The sequence below is a fragment of the Papaver somniferum genome, chromosome 7 (genome assembly GCF_003573695.1).
Source record: "Papaver somniferum cultivar HN1 chromosome 7, ASM357369v1, whole genome shotgun sequence".
NCBI classification, from domain to species: domain Eukaryota; kingdom Viridiplantae; phylum Streptophyta; class Magnoliopsida; order Ranunculales; family Papaveraceae; genus Papaver; species Papaver somniferum.
The window spans coordinates 190,636,353-190,649,004 of record NC_039364.1 but is presented as its reverse complement, the minus strand read 5'-3'; the positions used below and the strand labels follow the sequence as shown (position 1 = coordinate 190,649,004).

Genomic DNA, 12,652 nt, shown 5'->3' with positions numbered 1-12,652 from the left:
AAACGACTAGAAAGTAGCATAGATAGAAATGCAGACAAGTCAAGTCTTGTATTACTAACCTCAAGTAAAATGATAATGTGTTCATTGATGTCGATACATCTTCAGAATTTTCAGGTCTTCAGAGTTATACTTTTATGTCTCAGCGTTCCTAGACTTCCGAGTCTAACACCTGACGAAGTTGACTCTAGTAATCAAGCGACTTTGAGTTTTAATACTAAAATATGACAACCAACCTTGACATACCAACACTTGGTGGGTTCAACCGAGATAACAATCTTCTCCTTTGTCAATTTTAGTGACAAAACTCTAATACATATGAGGAATACACAAATTAAAGATAAAGATATTACATCAGGTAACAGTCTCTTGAGTCATCCTTCGTACGCTTGATTCCAAGTTTCAACAACAATAAACTGCACATATTCAAAAATAAATATCGTTGTTGAAGCATTTGAATAATAAAAGCCTTACTCTCCCCAAAGGAAATCTAGGTAGATATTCAATCCGAACATATTTATTAATCCCTTTTGTAGTATGAAATACTACACACAGCATGATGATATGTTTCTCCCCCTTAGTCAATACTTTATACCTCTCAACATATATATCCTTTCTCGGTGATTATAAATTACCCGTATACTCCATATATTTCTCCCACTTTTATCACAAAATGACAAAGAAACGAAAGAATACATAAGAAAACCGGAAAAGATCTTACAAGTTCATAAGAACCCATACAACCTGTAAGAGTTGAGCACAAAGGTTCAACATACCATTTTAGATAAGTATCACTAAAACCGAAATTATCTAAGTAATTTATTTTAGCCTTTTATCAAGGAAACAATTACCGAAGCAATTTTACCTTTCATTTAATAAGTCAAACTAAGATCAGAATCAACTTAGTTATTTATCAGGATCCAATTATTCATAAATAATTGTACCTCATTTAGACAAGACAAAACAAGATTACATAACTATTTTTCTTATGAAGGACCGATTAGACTTAAATAATCGTACCTTGTTTCGATAAGCCTAAACTAAGGCCAGAATTAACTTAGTTTTTTTTTATCAGGGATTCAGGAATCAATTGGACTAATGCAATTTAACCTTTTTTTGTTAAGAAAAATAAAAAATCAGAATTGACTTAGTTTTTCTTAATCGGAACCCAATTTTAACAAGACAAACAATTATACCGTATTTTAATCTCATTAAGCAAAAGTAAGATAAGCTTTTCTTAACAGAAAAACGATTAACTAACACAAATATAAATTATTACCTCGATTTTCGATATCACAAACTAGGACCTGAATCGATCAAGTTTTCATATTAGGAAAGAGATTAAAATAACTTTGTTGATACATGAAAATGATTAATCATACAAATAGCTTCCCCTTAACCTACCAAGGCTCCCCTTTTCAGAAATAAAAGGGACTTGGGGACTAGGCCTAACCCATTAAGATGGGAAGTCCTAATCCACATAAGAACATACTAAGGAAGTTGGGCTTTGGCCTAAAGAGGAAGCCCTTTAGGGTTTGATATTAACTTAAGGAGAGGGAAATGGTAGTTTAGTAATATGTTAATGTTATGGGTGTTTATCCATAAGAGAGATATTATAAAAGGGAAAGAAGGTACACTTCTTGGGGACATCATTAATTCCCCATTATTTCCATAAACCTATTCTCTCATTGGGAGTACTTTCTGTGATTAGGGATAGTTCCTCCTTCCTACATTTTACCCCTCAACATTGCGACCATAGTGGGAGGTTCTTAGCCTCTAGTCCAGCATGATACTCCCAGGTGCGAGCCAGGAGATACGAGCGGGTGGAACACTTCCTAACCCGGACCTTGTTACTATGGAAGATATACAGGGAGAAAGCGATGAAGAGATACATGTCCGAGAGGTAGTTTCTAAGCCTATCATACAAGGAGCAGGAGCATCTCAAAGGAAAGAAGAAGCGCTTAAAGATAAAGCCGCGACTGAGATAGACGAACAAGAAATTTCTGCAATGCAAGAAGAGCTAGATGCTTCCATCAAGAAGCAGCAGGATCTACGCAGATGCCTCAAGCGAGCAAGGGGACAGAACATGGTAACCACGAAATTAGCTAATACAAAAGGTATCGTCCCGGGCATGACGGAGGACGCGATTGCAAAATACTTAGAGGCCAACTATCGAGTAACAAAACATGATGCTTATGATTCATTGGAACCCCCCGTATTCTGTAGAGGTCGCTGACTACTCATACCATGAAGATTATACATCACCAAAGTTTAAAACATATGGAGGAAAAGGAAACGCGCGGGAGCATGTCAGTCGTTTTATTTCAGCAATGAACGCGTACGCTCAGGATGAAAGCCTTTGTACGTGTGAATTCCCGAAATCACTTACGAATAATGCTTTTACCTGGTATGATAACTTGAAGCCCGATAGTATTAGTTCGTGGTCTGCTATGGTGCAACTTTTCTTGAAAAAATTCTATTCTGCGCAAAGAAGAGTCACGGCGATAGATTTGGGAAGATGTACCCAACGAGTGGGAGAAGAGATTGGGAAGTTTCTCACCTGCTTCCGAGACTTCACACTAGAATGTCATGAAGACATCCCAGAAGAGCGATTAGTCGAAATTTGCGTCAGAGGAATGGACGCTATCTTCCGGTTAAATTTAACAAATTTCAAATTCCAAACTTTTGTTGAAGTCGAGGAGGCTGCATCCCAGATTTCAGATTGTGCGGATGCTGTGCATACTGGAGCAGGTGGTCATCCTTGGCAATTGCATTCTGTCAATGCTGCCTCCGCGTCAACTTTCAACGATCAAGGGAACGGTAAAGGAAAGGGAGGATCTGCCTCCAATTCTTACCGCGGAGGACAATTTGGAAGAAAGGGAGGAAGAACGGACGGATGAAGGTCCAATCCGCCATCCCCGTTACCCTGCAGCAAGGAACAAATAGTGGGACTTCTCGAGCAATGGGTGGCAAATAAAGAAGAAACTTTATCGCCCGTACACACAGAGCCTACGGTGGCGGATAAGACGTATGAGCGATACTGCCATTACCATAGAAGAATCCATCACCCAACCACGGAGTGTTTTTCCTTACGATATATCGTACAAAGAAAGCGTGTTAGAGGAGAATTGGAGATAGGAGAACAAAGCATTACGAACGATCCGCTTCCCCAGCATCAAGTTATGATGATTTCACACGAGCTTATAAACGAAGAAGTCTGGAGACCTAGGGAAGATCTGGAGGAAGAAGAAGCATGTGAAGCTTCTGAAGCGGTCGTTTTTCGGACACTAATGGAGTAGCTAGTAAATTTTCTTAGATTGTATTAGCCCAACAATTCTTTGACTCCCTGGGTTTCAGCGAGGATCAGATTCGCGAAGCATCTAAAGCTATCACTGCAATAGCATCCGGAAAGGCATATAATCCGTTACCGAAGGAAGTTATCACCTTTACGGACGAAGATATATGTTATCCAGGAGAGCACCTCCAACCCCTATACTTAACTGCTTTTATAAACAATCAACCTCTTAAGCGAGCATTCATCGATGGAGGAGATTCTCTAAATCTAATCTCATTGCACACATTGGAATCTTTGGGAGTGTCAAGATCAGCAATCAAGATACGATCAACAACTGTGAGAGGATTTGGAGGACAAACGCAAACAACGATCGGGATAGTACACCTAATGATGAAGATTGGACCGATCAGAGTTATCACTTATTTTTACGTATTAGAAGATGACACAACTTTCCACGTACTGCTAGGACGAGGATGGTTATTGAATCACAAGGTAGTAGCATCAACTTACCACCAATGTGTCAAAACTAACATTGGTGGGAAGCAATTTCGGATTCTGGCTACAGGCAACCCGTTCGCACCAGAGGAAGCTTACATGACGGACGCTGTCTCTTACACGCAGCCAGTTCAGGATCAGGAAGAACACCTAGAGCATCTGACACCGTTGCCAAAATGGGAGGAATTTCAACCGGAATCACAAGCAAAAAGGAAAGGTAAATCGGTATTTAGCCCTTCACGGATGGGACCTGCCGTAGGGAATAAGAGGAATATGGTTGAGACAAAGAATATGAAATTCATGCGTTTCTCATGACCTGAGGGCGGACATGTCTATCACTTATAACAATTAGTTGGGGAAGCTTCCAGTTCTAAACATGATTATGTTATGTCATCAATACATGAAGAAATGATGGAAGCGACCCCAATACTTGAAGAATCACCAAGAGAAGGGAAATCTCCCGCCTCGGAAGAACAAATAATCAATAGTCTGCCCAAAGAAAAGGAGAAGGTTGACCCGACACTTGATACACTATAAGAAGTGAACCTCGGCTCGGAGGACGAACCTCGTTGCGTACGCATTAGCAAACACCTTTAAAAGGAAGAGAATTCACGAATGATCAAATTACTTCGAGAATATCGAGATGTATTTGCCTTTACATACGACGAGATGCCTGGAATCGACAGCAGCTTGATAGCACATAATCTTAACGTGTCGCCCGAGTATAAGCCGGTCAAGAAACGAAGCCGCAATTTTCCGGAGAAGATAGAACTGGCGATCAAAGAAGAAGTGGAGAAACTGCTAAAAGCAGAGTTCATCAAACCGATCCAACATCTGGAATGGTTAGCTAATATCATGCCCGTGGAAAAGAAGAATGGGAAAGTCCGTTGTTGTGTCGACTATCGAGACTTGAATCGAGCATGCCCTAAGGATGATTTCCTAGTACCAAATATAGATGTAATGGTGAATAACACATGAAAAGGCGAGGGTACCCAAATATACCTCAAGCTAAAACTTTTCCTACCTATAAGTCCTTTCTCCAAAAGTGATTGTCTATGGACTGAGTCGAGACAATACAACTAATCGGTTCACACTTCGTGTGATCGTCTATGGATACGAGATCGAGACAATACAACAACGAAGTATGTTTACTTGATACAAAGGTTCGGACTTAACCAAACACAATAGGATTGCTTATCAAGTAAATATGAATTAACGTTTGTGTAATTTACTTTAGTTATACGGTCCGCGGGTTATAACCTCAAGGGGGTTATAACCCATCACAAAAAACCCACCCAAACAAAAGTGATACAAAAACCCCAAATATCATAAACTGTCTTAACTACCCTTCTAGTATTTAAATCATCCCAACAAAAACAAAAATCAACCCCACTTTTAAATATACTATCACCACCACCAACAACAAACCACCAGCAACAGCGCCACCTCCGACCACCACTGCCATCACCATCACCGCCGCCGCCAACCACCACCGCCGCCAACCAGCACCACCGACCACCACCGTCAACCACCACCGCCGACCACTACCGCCGACCACCGTCGCCGACCAGCACCGCCGCCAACCACCGCCGACCACCGCTGCCGACCACGACCGCCGACCACCGTCGTCAACCACCACCATCGACCACCGCCGCCAACCACCACCGCCGACCACCTCCGCCACCACCACCACCGCCGCCGACAACCGCCGCCGTCGCCACCTATGACCACCACCGTCGTCGCCGCCTCCGACTACCGCCGCCACCACCTCCGACCACCACCACCAATACTGAACAATTGCATCAACACCGCTACCAGTCAGCACCACCACCAACACCCGCCGCACCGCCACCAGCACCACGACCGCCCACCACCACCACCCAAAATATTAGATGAAACCAATTTTGGTTTCATCTTGGTTTCGTGAGAATTCACCTGCAAGAAGAATTATAAGAGGTATTATACATGTTCATGGATAGAAATACATCGTTGAAATACGATGAAACCGATTTTGGTTTCATCATAAATACGATAAAATCGATTTTGGTTTCATCATAAATAAGATGAAACCATAATTGGTTTCATCACACTAACAGCTGCCATTTCAGTTCCTGCAACTTCATTTTCTCTCGGCAATAGCGGCATCTCCCTTCAGTTCAGGTGTAAATGTGCACTATTGCTCCATATCCTCTTCAATCCATTGCCACCAACAAACCAACTTCTCTGTCTTCTAGGTGCAACATCCGCAACCGCAATCTTCCATTCTCTTCAGCACGAACTCATCAGCACCATCAGTTCTTACCTGCAACACCTTCATTACATTGCAGAGTCTTGCTGCGTTACAGCAGCTCGGTAACAACAATACTGCTTCCTTGATGCTCAGACACCAGCAAAAATTCCACCAGCATCATATCAGCTTCCATGCCTTGCTCTTTTGTTTACAATTCCACCAGCACACGACCTTGTTTTCTTATTTCATGGATCATTCTTGTACTCAAAATCTCAATTGCAAGCAACCCCAACACAACACCATCTTTATCTTGTTATCATGACCACAACCACCTGTAATACGGCTAGCTCAGTCATCACCGATGCTGCAACTGCACAATCCTGCACTTGAGCTAACACCACCTGCACCAGTCACTGCACATGCATCTACTCCCTTGTTGATCCTTCCATTAATCAGCTGAACCCAAATCAAACCATCCATCTTGCATCTTAGCTCAGAGAGCTCTTAACTCTTCCCATGTCCAGCTCCTTCACTGAATTTCACTAATCTGTAGCGGAAACCCTCGTTTCTCCTTATACTCTGGCCTGAACAGTATGCGACACAACCCCAATCACAGACCAATGTTGTAACTGCCATTATCACTGCTTACAGCATAAGCTTCTCTGCAAATTCAGCTAGACTTCTTGCACATTCTCTAGAGCAACAGCATATCACCAGCTTCATTCCTTCTCTACATTGCAGCAACGCCAACTCATTACGCTGACCTGCAATCACTGCCATCACCTAAACCTTTTTCCCTGCATTGCACTTCTGTTGCAACAACAGCAGCACTGCCTCTCATACTTGCCTGTAACTTCTGCTGCACTTCTTTACTGCCTTCTCCAGCAAATTTTGTTCTTCCTCGGCTTCCGAGATCAGCCTAAAACCACTTCCTGCAACCCTTTCATGTAAGCAATAACAACTGCTCCTATCATACTCCATTTCCTTCCATCTTCGAGTTGTTATTCAACACCAAAGACCCAATCAACCACATCAGCAACCTGAACCCTTTGAGTCAAACACACAACATATCAACAGAATAAACAACCAACACTCCATAGATCAACAGATTGCCCATAACTAGTGGATCCAAGCAAAAGTTCAGGAGGCCGATACCATAAAGTAACAACTCGACTAGTTAATGGTTGAATGTGCCCGACACTAACAAAATTTGCCAGGCCAAAATCAGCTATCTTCAGAAATCCATCATCACTAACAAGAAGGTTGGATCCCTTGGTATCTTTGTGCATTATACCTCTTGAATGACAGTGTTCTGGCCAGATAGTAGTTGATGCATATAGCATTTAACCTACACAACATGAACAAATCAAACCCTTTAACAATTGGTAATTCCCGAATACTAGAACACACATCCAGAGTTCCATATATACGAACCTGTGATTCACTGAACTTGATGTCAGGACAAGATGATAAACCAACAATATCATGTTCCGTGTACTCGAAAACAAGATATACACTAGTTGACAGTCTAGAAGTAATTAGTCCCTCCAGTTTGCGGAGAATCATTATTTCCCGCGACATAAATCTCACACTTTCTGGCTCAAAGTTATCGAACCGAACTTTCTTTAAGGCAAGCATCCTCCCAGTTGCAAGCTCTCGTGCTTGGAAAACACTGCTGTATGTACCTTGTCCAATCTAAAGATACAGTCAGAAAATTGCAGTATTCACATAATTGCAGCACATGAACAAATACAAAAATTCCTTGTCGACGTACTAATCCACTTCAACATTCCGATGTATAACGATACAAATTAGACCAGAAATGAGCAATTCAAGAACAATAAAAAATCGTAGCAAAATAACAAAAGAAGAAGAAGAAACCCTTACCTTTTCCAATTTATCGAAACTTTCAGCACGAAGAGGAATCCAACCATAAATAGCTTCACGAGCAACAACACTAAGCCAAGAAGGCCAACCAGCAGAAACTTGTTCACCAAACCCAACAAGTCTTCTGAGATTAACAACACCAATTTCTTGTTTGATTCTGCTCTTATCGACAAACCCAATTCCCTTCATGTTCTTCGTTTGGAGATTCAAATCGAAACCCTGATTTCATCAATTTCTTCTTCATCTCTGAGATTAGCAGCAACAAGTCTTCTTAAAAAGCACCAAACCCAACTCTCCATCTGTCTTTATATGTATTCTTGAATCAAATGCAGCCACAGCTCAGCATCAGAACATAAACCCTAATTTCTTCATTGTTTCTCGATCTCAATAAATTCTAGCAACAGTTTTTTGCTGATTCTTCCTCTCTACGCTCTATGAACATCATCTCAAATCTTATTTCCTTCTCGATTTCTCAATCAGCGTCTCGATCTGGTCTCTCGGATTTAACAGCAGCGGCTGCTGCTTTCTCTTTCTTTTATCAATTTTAGGGAAATGAATGAACTAATGATTGAGAGAAAACGTCTCTCGAATTCTTCATCTCTTGAATCAACGCCGTTCTTCTCGTGGAGATCCATTGTTGCTGCTGGTGATGAAGGTGGTGGGAGAAGGAGACAGAAGAAAGAAGAAGAAGAAAAGCTAAAAGGGTACATTTGGGTTTTCTTAAAATAAAAAAAATTAAATTTGCTCATTATCATTTGACTTGGGATTTTTGTCCCAGTTTTATTTGAAACGGTTTTTATTTGGTAGAAATAATATGATCGGTTTTTTCTTATCACTAGTTTGTTCACCTAGGGGTTTTGTCGCTAGTTTTGTTAATTATAATAAAACAATTATAATGCGGAAAATAAAAGTAAATGACACAACAAGATTTTGTTAACGAGGAAACCACAAATGCAGAAAAACCCCGGGACCTAGTCCAGAATTGAATACTCTCAGGATTAAGCCGCTACACAAATTACACATAACTTCGTATAGTGGAGACAAAGTAACTAACCCTATAGTTCACTTAGTTCCGTCTGTATTCCCACGCCTCCGACCTATGAATAAGTCACGTACTTGGAACAATCCCTTTAGTTCGTATTCTAAACAGTAAAGGAACAAGAAATCTTTTTGGTATCAACTCTATTCAACCAAGTGATATGAGTCAGACAAAGGCTCTTCCGTTTATCTTAACATAAACTCCTTCGCCGGGTCTAGATCTATCTTATGTTCAATCACCCTAAGGTAATCGTTTAAGATTAAGTCAACAACACCTTTAATACGAAGAACCGTGTTGATACCGATCTACTCAATTAATCAATCCAATCTACCACAAGGATAAACCGATTATTAATTGGATCCTCTTTTACCGAAACAAGTATTGTGCACACCAAAGATTATAAAACCCAAGTAAGATCTTCAATATCTTCTTTGTCTTCAAATCTTCTTAAATCTTCAATAAAAACCTGCACACAATCAATTGAATCTCTTGTGACCAATCACGCACAGAACGGAGTCTGTTAACAATGGATTATCACAAGATCGTCTTTAGAACTAACAACAGTCTAAAGATCCCTGTCGAAACTCTGAACTAGTTTGAGTGAATCTTATATCAGAAGAGAAGATTCTCAAGAATAAACAAACTAGGTGCAATCAGATTTCAACCACCGTTAGTCAATCAAATCAATCGAAAACAAAGATAAACCGCAATTATCTAGTTTCCCTCCAACCGGTCGCGCTAGAGCTTCTCAATCCCAAAGAAGACATTAAAACGAGTGTCCGTAAGAGATTTCACCCAATTAGATTACTCTCCTCTCCGATATGCGGCTACACCAGTAACAAAGACAAAAGAGGAAGTCTGTTGTTACGAAGGATTAGTTTGCTAGAAAGGCAAACTTCGTGTATTTATAGAAAAGGAAGTTTGGACACCAAGGAATTTCCAAAACCGAAAATATTCTCAAGATATTCATAAATGCACAGATTCGGTTTTCATAATTCCTGGAAATGCTATGTCCAAAAATAACAATCGAAATCTCTTGGAAAATATAATTAGTAAATGCACATTACCAATTCTGTAATTTCCATACAAATGAAATTAATAACCTTAATTAAAAGATTCTTAACTTATTTTTGTTTCGATCTTGGGATTCTCTTCCCTTAGCCGTTAAGGAATATCTTTGAACAATTATAGAAATAAACATTCTCAGCACGTGTTCAAAGTTTGTCGACATCTTTACTTTGTAAGTTCTCTTCCACACTTACAACCTTGAAACCGATTTGCCACACTTCCAAACAAGTTTAGAATTGGTTCATCTGACTTTCAAGAACTATGTGATTGATCAAATGAACATTCAATCACAATCATGGTTTACGGTTGTACCAAAACAAGTTTCGGTTCTACCTCCATGTGAGTACTACGCATAGTCACACTAGCTTCCCAAAAGATTCGGTTGACTAGGTATTAGGATCGGTTCCCCACATATATATGGTATCTAACTTATATGTGTTGCACATGTTCACATGATCGGTTCCCCTTTCTGCTGTAAACCTTGCTGCACCCCATACAAGGATCGGTTCCCTTGATGTACTGCACCCCTTACAAGGATCGGTTACCCCTTTCCCATACTAGGATCGTTCCCCTTTCCCTTACAAGGATCAGTTCCCTTTCCCTTAAAGTATCGGTTCCCTTTCCCCAAGGCAGACATAATCCGATCATACCAAGGTGATTACTTAAGATTGGTTTTACTAATAAAAGTTATACCAATACAAAAGTCAGGCCTTTGTGAATAGTTCTACCAAAAACATAACAAGTTGTGAGCGGTTCTACTTTATCACACATATTGGTTGTTCATAAGATATGCAATGAATAACAAAACCAATAACACTTGGAAATTTCCTTTTCGGTTCACAAAACGAGTTTATGAACTTACTTCCTTAGAACACATGTAAACATTGTTCCCTAGGATGAAATCCTCACCTCATACACATACATAATCACAATAGCATTCAAATGATTATGGTGATGTATTTTCAATAAAGTTTAATGGTTAAGCAATAAACCTCGTATTGTATTCGTTAATACTATGTCTATCTAGAGTTCAAATATGTTTCGCAGTTATGTTTTCAATATGCACGACTTGAAAGATACATTAGGGAATGAAACAGTTCAAGTCAAATATCACTAACCTCAAGTGGAAGGATGATTGATGTCGTTGTAGCTCCTTTCTTCTTAACATCTTCAAGTCTTCGCAATACTTGTAATGTCTCATATCCTAATACTTTCAAGCTAACCTATACGAAGTTTAACTCTAGTACATAATCAAGCGATTCTTAACATGAGTTTTGATTCACCAAAATATGACAACCAAACTTGACATACCAACGCTTGGTGGGTTCAACCGATCCATGCTCTAACAATCTCCCCCTTTGTCAATTTTAGTGAAAAAACTCTCACATCATATGGATAAACAAATTACAATAATTCATTACAATCCACAGTGAAACTGCTTACATTCAATCCTTGAAAATGTCGTTGTTGACATTATAATAACAAAGAAAATACTCCCCCTATGGAAGATAGGTAGATATTAAATTCGCACGTCTTTGTTATACCAATCTATATGACATGTTACTCCCCCTTAGTCTGTGCTTTCACTCTTTCGTTAGATAAAACATTCAAGCACGAATGTTCTTTTCCTTAGTGATACCAATTAATATAAAATCAATGCCAGTATCACTTGTTTACTCCATATATTTCTCCCCCTTTTTGTCACAAAAATGACAAAGAAATGAAAAAATAAAGGACAGCACGAAAAGAATCTTACAAATATCAGAATAGACTTGCAAACCTGTACAGTTGGGCACGAGGATTCCATACATCATGTTCTGATAACCAATATCAAAACATAAACTACAAGTAGTCTTATTTTGATATGTTACCAAGGAAACAATTGCCCGAAACAATTTTTCCCATTTAGTTTAGCAAACCAAAAACGACTAATCACATTAGTTTCTTTGCTAAACCGATTGTTCAAAAACAATCGTTTAATTCGATAAGACCAAAACAAAGAATAAACTCCATTTTTCTCATCAGATTCTAATTATCCATAAACTTAGACCTTTCAATTTTAAACAAACCAAATACTAGGTTAGTTAACTAGCATTTTTTTGTTTAGGCATTCGATTAGACTTGAATAACTGAAACCTCACTTTGATAAGACAAACTAAGATCAGAATTAACTTAGTTTCTTATCCGGAATCGAACTGGACTAAACAACTCATCCCGTACACATATTATTTCGTTAAGCCATAAATAATTCATACAAACCAAAATATGTCAACTTGCATAATTATTCACCTCAACCGGAAGCAATTGAAACAATAATAGACATTATAAGCACCACAATTGCACCGTAATTTTGTAAGCCTAAAAGATTGATACCATAAAAAATCAAGATAACAATAGTTTTTCTTAACCGGAACCAATTGAATCACACACACATCAATTGTACCGAAATTTTGTAAGCCTAAACGAATGATATCACACAATAAAGCAAGATAACAATAGTTTTTCTTAACGGGAACCAATTGAAACACACATCCACACACACATCATGGAATAAATATAAATTGAACCTAAATTTCGTTAATAAAAAGCAACAATATATATAATATAAACTCAGGCTTTTCTTAAACAGGAAAACAGTTAA

The 12,652-nt window shown here is 39.2% G+C and overlaps 1 protein-coding gene across 1 annotated transcript; it reads right to left on the bottom strand.

Moving 5' to 3' along the window:
• Positions 1-6,546: 6,546 nt before the first annotated feature.
• LOC113295719 (probable cell division protein kinase ECU11_1290) lies at positions 6,547-7,306 on the bottom strand. Its single transcript, XM_026544045.1, has 3 exons — positions 7,109-7,306; positions 6,782-6,936; positions 6,547-6,601 (listed from the first exon to the last, which is right to left on the bottom strand). Exons 1-3 carry the CDS (start codon positions 7,304-7,306, stop codon positions 6,547-6,549), a joined length of 408 nt encoding a protein of 135 aa, XP_026399830.1.
• Positions 7,307-12,652: the final 5,346 nt, after the last annotated feature.